The sequence below is a fragment of the Microtus ochrogaster genome, unplaced genomic scaffold, assembly GCF_000317375.1.
Source record: "Microtus ochrogaster isolate Prairie Vole_2 unplaced genomic scaffold, MicOch1.0 UNK16, whole genome shotgun sequence".
NCBI classification, from domain to species: Eukaryota; Metazoa; Chordata; class Mammalia; order Rodentia; family Cricetidae; genus Microtus; species Microtus ochrogaster.
Window position 1 is genome coordinate 4,480,452 of NW_004949114.1, and position 8,542 is coordinate 4,488,993.

General features: G+C 53.0%; 1 protein-coding gene across 3 annotated transcripts; it reads left to right on the forward strand.

Annotated features, from left to right (window-relative positions):
- Positions 1–716: 716 nt before the first annotated feature.
- S100a16 (S100 calcium binding protein A16) lies at positions 717–6,318 on the forward strand. 3 transcript variants are annotated; one of them, XM_005367250.2, is made up of 3 exons: positions 717–841; positions 5,230–5,398; positions 5,575–6,318. In XM_005367250.2, exons 2-3 carry the CDS (start codon positions 5,246–5,248, stop codon positions 5,749–5,751), a joined length of 330 nt encoding a protein of 109 aa, XP_005367307.1. In that variant the 5' UTR covers positions 717–841; positions 5,230–5,245; the 3' UTR covers positions 5,752–6,318. The 3 variants fall into 3 exon arrangements, with proteins under 3 accessions (XP_005367307.1, XP_005367309.1, XP_005367308.1); XM_005367252.2 differs by lacking the exon at positions 717–841 and adding an exon at positions 1,152–1,179; XM_005367251.3 differs by lacking the exon at positions 717–841 and adding an exon at positions 4,517–4,610.
- The last annotated feature ends 2,224 nt before the right edge of the window (positions 6,319–8,542 follow it).

Sequence of the window (8,542 nt, forward strand, 5' to 3'; positions counted from 1 at the left end):
TCTGTAACAGGTGCTGGGAGAACCTGGCATGCGCTTTGATATGCCCATAGGCAGCTCAGTTAGTCACCCTTTTATTTATTTATTTATTTATTTTGGGGGGTGCTCTTTGGGACCTGACAGAAGTCATCATGGTAGTCCTCTCTGTTTTGGCTGCTGTCCTCTAGAAGGAGGTCGAGCTGGACAGTTTCTTTGGGTACCTGAAGGAAAGGTGTGGACAGGATTAGGATGTGCAGAGGAGGCACCTGACATGCAGGAGGGTCTTAGGAATGAACTTCGAACTCAGGGTGGCTGAGCTGGAGAGGCAAAACCAGAAAGAGCTGCTGTCTGCCCTCTTACTCTAACCAACAAAAATCGGGTGATAGATCCCTTAAATCCCAACAGCGAAGAAGTCCTGTGGCCAGGTAGGCTGCCTGGGAATCTAACTGAACTCGTCTTTGGTGGAGGCTGCCCTGAAACCTGGCTTTCAGTGACCGAGGTGAGAAGGGCAGGTGATGAGCCTTCCCTTTCTCTCCTCTATCCTGTTGGGCTCTGCTCAGAGCCTGTGGGGTTAGGAGGGTGGGGTTGGAGGAGTGCCAGCTTCTACCACTCCCTCTAGGGTGAGGGTAGAGGGGTGTTTAAAAAAAAAGGTGTGTACCCCTTTAACAAGGGCCCAACCCCAGGGCCAAGTCAAGAGTTCAGTCACTACCTTCCCACAGCCAGCTCAGCCAGGCAAAGGGAGTGGGACAGATTCTGGAGTGCCGTGGGGAGGAGTCCTGGCTCGCTGAGCAGGAGCTGCCTGGCTGTCAGTGCCAGAGCCCAGGCCTCAGAGCCCTGCTGGAGGAGGTGGACAAGGGGGAGGCAGGTAAGCACTTTAGCCCCAGCTGAGGAGGTCTTGGGTGGCTGGGGGGATCCTGAAGCCTTGGCGGGTCAGAAGAAGGGTCACGGAAGCGAGCCTGGGGAGAGGTGCCTGGCAGATGCAGGGCAGAAGATTTTGGTAATGAACTCTCCCCGAAGGCTAGTTAGGGAAAGAGGAACCCTGGTGGCTTTGTGAAAGCTTTAGAGGACTAGGCAGGGTAGTAAGCCCCTCTCCCTGGCCAAGCAGCTGACCTGGCTTGTCTCCAGGGGCTGGGACTCTGGGCAGAACATTCCAGGGCCTTGCCCACAGCTGTTGCGTCCTTGTCCTCTCTGAACGGGAACAGAGTGAGTGTTTCTTGGTGGGTGTTGGGGGTGGTTGGACTGTAGACACAGGCCTCACTGAACTATGGTAACCTAGGAGAGAAAATGGGGTCCAGGAGGAACTAGAGAGGGTCCAGAGCTCCTAAGAAGCCAGGAAAGAGAGGCAGGGGCTGAGGTGGCTTCTCCTTCACCTGAGGCACAGGCAGGGTCCGGATGCAGGCCTCATTTGCCTGGGTAGTGTTCCTTGGGAGGGGCCTGGGGAAGCCTGGGAGGTCCCCTGGATGGGGAGAGGGAAAGAGAGAGGAGTGGAGTTTCAAACTGGCAGCTTTTCCACGCTAGGTCCTAGACAGGTCCCAGCTTGACTGGGTTTGCCTGGCAGAGCCACTTGTGCTGTAGGAGTGTTTGCCTGCCCAGCCCAGTTGAGGTGGGGGCAAGAGTAAGGGTGATGGTAAGGTGGGCTCAGCTTCCCCCAAGAGAGGAGCCCTCTGAAGGTTGGGGAGGCCTGGGGTAGAGGTGTGTGCGTGCACACCCCCCTCTTACAACTTTATGAGGTGGAAAAATGCAAAGGGGTTCTTGCTTCAGCAGAAGTTGTCTGGGGGTAAATGGGGTCCCCAAGCAGATGAGGACTGGCAGAGTTCTCTGCTCTGTTCATGGATGTTCATATGTGGGTGTGATGTCGTGACTCTTGTGAGGGTGTGGAGGTAGAAGCACCTCTGTGCCATTATCCTCCAACATGGGACAAGCACGGAGGGACAGAGACTGGGCCTGGGAGGCTGGAGGGAGTTACCATAGAGCCTTGAGAACAGACTCCTAGCCCCGTTCTTTATTTTACTATCCCTGCATATTGATGGCCTTTGGGAGGAACGAGCTTCTCAGGGAGGGGATGGCTGGCTGAATGAATGAGAGCGTGAGTGTCTGGCTGAATGTAAACTCGAATGAGTGGAAGCGAGCCAATGAGGCCATTGGCGAATGAGTACCCAAATGGTGAAGCAGGGGTCCATCCGAGGCAGCTGAGGGAGACACGGAGCATGCCAGAGCTAAAAGTGAAACTCTTTGGTGAGTCTCCTGAGTAGGAGAGGTAAGAGTAGGGACATATTCAACATCTGGAAATAAGCTGCGAATTAAGTGTATGTGAGGTGAACCTTGGTGGGTGTGGCAGGCTTCCGGAGGTCCAGACCAGGTGGACTAAGGGATGGCGGTGAGCAGGCTCTTCCAAAGGGGTGGGGCCCAGGACTTGGGGGTGGGAGGGTGGTGCTAGAGTGGCTGAGATCCAGGGGCATGGAGTCAGGGCAATTTGGTCTTTTGGAAAAGTCAGCAAGCTGGGCTCAGGTGGGCGGGGATGGGGGAGAGGGGGGGATGGGAGCTTTCTGGTTGCTCAATGATGAATCAGTTGGGGAGACTAAGAGAACATTGGGGGAAGGGTGCGGCCCAAGATGAATGGCCCCTTTAGGGAAGGGCCCTTTGGAGTGTGGATGTTTTCCTGATTTCTGCCTTTTTTTTTCCTTTTGGAAAGCTTTAGTGCCTACTGGCATACCCCAATATGACCCCCAACTCCCTTTCCAAGACTTGCTTGTGACGAAATTGCCTCCTGGATAGATCTGCCCAGGAAGGGAAGAGTACCACCCCCCATGCGTGGAGGTCCTCAGGCCTGACAGGACAGCTGGGGAGCAGGTGGCTGTGAATGGGTGGGGCAGCTGAGCCTGTCTTCTGCCCCCCAGGGGAGGGTGGAGGAGGAGAGTAATGACACCTGACTGCCTCACTCTGAGGCTCTGTCTTCAGACAAAGCTCCAGAAAAGCACTTGTCCTGATGGTTATCTCAGAGCTGTCCATTTTATAAGAACCTGGGGAGGAGGCAGATCTAGGGGTGGACGGCCTGGGAAAGAGTCAACACACCAAGGCTGCATCTCCTCTTGGCCCCGTGCTCCTGGGACAGGTGTCTGCTTCATCTGTTGGGTGTTCCTCTGTCATTTGCTTGCTTAACTGCTGCAAGAGGCCAGGTAGGGATTGGGCATAGAGCTAAGGGGGCAGGAGGAAGCTACCTCGGGGGAAGAACAAGACTTAAGGCAGACAGAGGGAGAGCTGGACTGGCCTTTGGGGACAGCAACAGAGGCACAGCAACCCAATTATCTACTCATTCCCCATCTTTTCTTTGATTGTTTCTTATAGAACTCTTCCCTGTGGGGTGTGGGGGGGTTCCCCATTTTCTCTCTTGCTCTCAAGGCTTGATCCCGGCTCAGGTTCTAGAACCTCCAGGAACGCTGGCCACAGGCCATCCTCACTCCACCCAAGGGCATTAGGGCAGAAAATCTTTTTTCTTCCTTATTTGTGTATGTTAGAGAATTTTTCTGAGTGTCTTTCAAACATTAAACCACACTGTTACATACACCCTTCACAAACAGAGTATGGGAAGAATATAGTTTCCTGTGGATCTGGCACCGTGTGTCATCCTTCTAGCCACAGACCAGAGTGCTCAGAAGGGGAGGGTTTCCCATCAGAGATGCTGCAGCCTGACCCTCTCAGCTCTCCTTCCTTCCTGCATCCTGGCCTCCTTCCTCCTGTTCTGATCATTCCTTAAGAAAAAGATGCGTAAAAGTGTAGAAGGGTAAGAGGGACCTTGGATGCTGGGCATTAGGGCTGGGAGGAGGTGGAATATTGGAACATCTCCTCTGAGCAGGGCACTTGGCTAGGCATTGTAGGCCAGGCAAGTTTCAGAGATTAAGAAGAGGGTAGTGGTGTATTCAAGATTAGAAAACCTTGCCTTCACATCTGCGTAGTCTCCTATTTGGATCAGAGAACAGCGGCTGAATGTAAGAAACACTCTGCCGGCTCCATAGATGGAGAGATAAGAGCCGGAGACTAACCAAACTTGCTAATGATCCCAGCTGGTGTTGATGTGGTGAAGACAGACAAGGCTGTGGGAGTCCAGAAAGAGTGTAGCAACGACAGAGGTCAAGGCGAGTTTTCCTGCAGGTACAGTTTGGGGAGGGCCAGAGTGTCAGGCCTGCAGCTGAGAGGGCCCTGCGCTGCCAAGGATAGAAAGCAGGTGGTAAGGACAGAGGGCCTGGTGGGGCCTGGTGAAGGGAGACCACCTTTTTGAATCTGATTGTGGGTGCACAGGCCTGCCCAAGTGGCTGTGTCCTTTGTGTCCACTTTCCCTTCCTGGGGCCAGCTGGGGGGAGGGTAGCAGGACTTCATTGTTATGCTTGAGGGTGGGAAGGGAGTCTGATTTGCCAGGCTGACTTGGAGGGGCTCTGGGCATGGGCGGCGACTCACAGAGTGGATCCGCCTGCTCCCCTCATATCCTGTTATTCGAAAGGCTGTATCCGCTTGGACTGAGAGTGCCTTTTGTTCTGGGGTGAGGGGGTGATGCATCTGGCCTCTGCTAGGCAACCGCTGCGTCCAGAGGCCCAGAGTCTGTCTCCAGCCGGGGCAGAACTGGGCCTGCATCTTCTTAGGTAATGGGGTGAAGGGTGTTGTTGGGTCATGATGTCTACTTAGGAATGGTTATGAGAGAGGAGAGGCTGACAGGGTGTGGCCAGGAGGGGAGCCACACAAAATCTATTCTGATGAAGAGGGACAGTGGTGGCCTGAGCCCCTGAACTCACGGTCTTAGAGCCTGCGCAAGGAAGGGGTTGAAGTGGGCCAAGGGCTTCTAGTCCTGCTTTGTGGCCTAGGGCTGGGGTCTCAGCCAGTCCTTGGGATGGAAGATTAAAGTCTTTGGCCTTTTCTCTCTCTCAACTCTGCCCAGCTGTGGTTCCCTAGAACAGGCGACCCTGGTGTGTGTAGGGGAACAGCTACCTGCCTCCACTCCCCACAGGAGCCTCCAACTCTGAGGGCTCTGACAGGCAGCATGGCTGCCTAGGGCACGGAAGGACCTGGAGAACCTGTTTGGCAGTTGGCAGCCTGGCTGGGGAACACCTGGATTAGAGGAGTGCTCAGCTCTCCTTCCAGGGCCGCCCCCGCACTCCCTTTGCACTTCCATGCCTGCTCTTCTCCCTGCTCAGGAGACAAGCAGTCTCGAGGGGTGCTGGGAGCTGTGTGTCTCTCCTCATCTCCCCTCTTTCTGGTTCCTAGGAGCTGAGGCAGTGAGATGGCTGAGTGCTACACGGAGCTGGAGAAGGCAGTTGTCGTCCTGGTGGAGAACTTCTATAAATACGTATCCAAGCACAGCCTGGTCAAGAACAAGATCAGCAAGAGTGGCTTCCGCAAGATGCTCCAGAGAGAGCTGAACCACATGCTGACGGTACCCAGCTTCTGCTCTCCCTGTCTCCTCTGCTCCTCACAGGCCTCTCAGCACCTCCCCCTCCCCCCACCATGCCCTGCCTGGCCAAGGCAGCAGCTGTCAGGGCTGCTTCCGGGACTCTGCCTAGGGTCCTGTCTGGGTTATCTCAAGTTTTACTGACTCCACTTCTTCTACAGGACACAGGGAACCGAAAGGCAGCTGACAAGCTCATCCAGAACCTGGACGCCAACCATGACGGGCGCATCAGTTTTGATGAATACTGGACCATGATAGGTGGTATCACCAGCCCCATGGCCAACCTCATCCGCCAGCAGGAGTGCCAGCAGGAGCAGCAGGGGCAGGGCAGCAGCTAGAGGCCCCTCTTGGGTCCCTTTTCATGTCCCGCCAGCATTCTTCCCGTGCTTTTCATTGACTCTTTTCGCCCTCTTCCCTCCAGACCTGTTCCTACCCTTACAGAACAACACACGGGGGTTGGGGGGTGGCTATCGAAGTCTCTTTGTGAGTGTCTCACTGTGGTCAAGCTTCCCTGAGCATTCAGTCCCTAGAGCCTGCAGGCCCTGGGAGTCCCCTTTGTGAAATATCAATGCTGTTTGGGGGCCCCCAAGAGTTTCCTCATTTGTTGAGTCTGTACACTCTTGCAATGTCTGCTGATCCTGTCTGATCCTTGCCTGATTCTGGTTCTGCCTTGACCTCTGGAGGTCAGCTTGCTGCTTGAGGTGTCCCAGCTCCTGGCTGTGGCAGCTGTGGAAGTGGCAGCACCAGTATTATCTTCTTCTCTTCCTCCCCAACCTCTTAGCTGGGTAGAGAGGCATTCCCAGGGGCTCCTGTCCAGCTCTCTCTGTCTGGGAATGACCTAACCTGGGTTGAGCCTCCTCTCTGCTCTGCCATTGAAATAAAGGCTGGAATTGGAATTTGTAATTCTTGGCTGGTTCCTTTGTGATGTTCTTTAACTTTTCCACACTCCTTGGGTTTTTACCCCATGTTGGTGGTCTTTGTCCTGGACTCTGAGGCTCCAGGGAATCTCACAAGCAAACCTCATATGCAAACAAAGCAAGGGAAAAAAGAAAGCCAGAAGTTAAAATGGTCTCGATGGCACATACACATAACCCTAGAATCCAGGCTAAAACACAAGGGTCTGGAGTTTGAGGACAGTCTGGGATATGTAGCTCAGCAGAGCGTGGTTTGCCTGCAATCCCCAAAGGCTTTCATAACCTATTCTCAGACTCAATTTCAACATCTAGGTGTATAGTAGGTGTCACTTAGTCCCTCTGCAGTTAAATGAGAGGGCTAGGAACTTCAGTCTTGAGCCATGAGTTGCACGGAAGGCTGAGATCCTCCTCAGAGGATGATTCTAATGTGCAGAGAAGTTGGGTGAGGAATGGTGTAAAGGTGTGGGAAGCCAGAGACAGAAAGGAACCACAGTTTTCAGCTGCTGGGAGCAATGCCAGCTTTTCCATCTCCCTCTGTTTCTGCACTGAGGAGCCCTCAATAGGCACATGGCAGGAAACCCTGCCTGTCCCCACAATTTAAGATTGCCCCAGAGAAGCACAGGGGCAGAGAGTATTTTGCTCTCCCCCCCCCCATTGCTTTTGTTTATTTTTTTTTTAGGCAGGGGTCTTACTAAGAAGACCAGACTGGCCTTGAACTCACAGAGATCCCAGCATCTGTGCCTCCGGACTGCTGGGTTTAAGGGCGTGGGCCACCACCAGGCCCGGGTGCAGAGACTTTTTATTAGAGTTCATGTAAGGATTTTCAGCTTTGTGAAACTGGTGAGCCTCAGACCAGCTGGTTCAAGGCACTGCTGGCCTCCCTTCTCTGTCTGTCTATCTGTCTATCTGTCTATCTATCTATCTATCTATCTATCTATCTATCTATCTATCTATCTATCTATCTATCTATCTATCCTTTTATTGAAAGTAGATACTTCTCTCATCAATACATCCTGACTCTGGTTCCTCCTCCCTCCATTCCTCCCAGCTCCCCCTACCTCTCCTCTCTCCTGGATCCGCTCTGCTTCACTTTCCCTTAAGAAAAGAGCAAGCCTCTAAGAGACAACAACCAAACACAACACAACACAACACAACACAACAAAACAAAACAAAACAAAACAAAACAAAACAAAACAAAACACAAAAAGACAAGGCAAGAACCCTTACACCGAGGCTGGACAAGGCAACTTGATAGGAGAAGAAGAATCCCAAGATCAGACAAAAGAGTCAGAGGCACACCTGCTCCCACAGTAACAAGTTCCTCAAAAACACCAAGCTAACAGTAACAACATGTATGCAGAGGACTTTGTACAGACCCATGCAGGCCCCAAGCTTGCTGCTTCGGTCTCTGTGAGCCCATGTGAGCCTTGCTTAGTGTTCTGGTGCGCTCCATCCCCTCTGAGTCCTACAATCTGTCTTCCCCTCTTCCTCGTGGTTCTCTGAGCTCTGATGGGAGGAATCAGATGGAGACTTCAAATATAGACTCTCTTGCCACATGATGCCTGGCTGTGGGGTCTCTGCATCTGTTCCTGCCAGAGAAAGCCTCTCTTTTGACCACTGGACAAGGCCACTGGACAAAGGCAGTGATCTATGAGCATAGCAGAATATCATTAGGAATTATTTAATTGATTTTTAAAAAAATACCAGTTCTGTTTAGTTCTACCTTAGGTTTCTGGTTCCCGGCCAGTCAACCAATGTCTGGCATGGACTCCCTCTCACTGAGTGGGCCTCAGGTTAAATCAGACATGGTTGGCCACTTCCATAAGTTCTGCAGCGCCGTTGCTCCAGGACATTTGCAGGTAGGATGCAGGCCAAAGGTTTCATGGCTGGATGGGTGTCCAGGTTTCTTTTGGTGAGAAGGTACTCTGGGGCCTGCCAACTATCTTTCACACCAAAGAGACTATAGCGTAGGGATGAAGGTTCCCTGCAGGCACCTACTTGACCTCCCCACATTCAGTGAGCTGTGTGGCTGTTGTCCTCAGCAATGGGGTCCCACTGCCAGTTTGCAGTCAGCATTGCTCTGTCCTAGCATCAGCCTTGGTTGTTTGGGGATCTCCACAGGCCGACTTGGCCAACAAGTCAACCAAATGCAGTCTAGTCCCGCCATTGAGAGGCCTGCTTGGCTCCAGAAGATGGCCAGTTCAGACTCTGTATT

Excerpts from the sequence above, each read along its gene's own strand:
- S100a16 (XM_005367250.2), top strand. The coding sequence starts at position 5,246 with ATGGCTGAGTGCTACACGGAGCTGGAGAAGGCAGTTGTCGTCCTGGTG. Across the intron at positions 5,399-5,574 it reads AGCTGAACCACATGCTGACG|GACACAGGGAACCGAAAGGC; the intron begins GTACCCAGCTTC and ends CTTCTTCTACAG.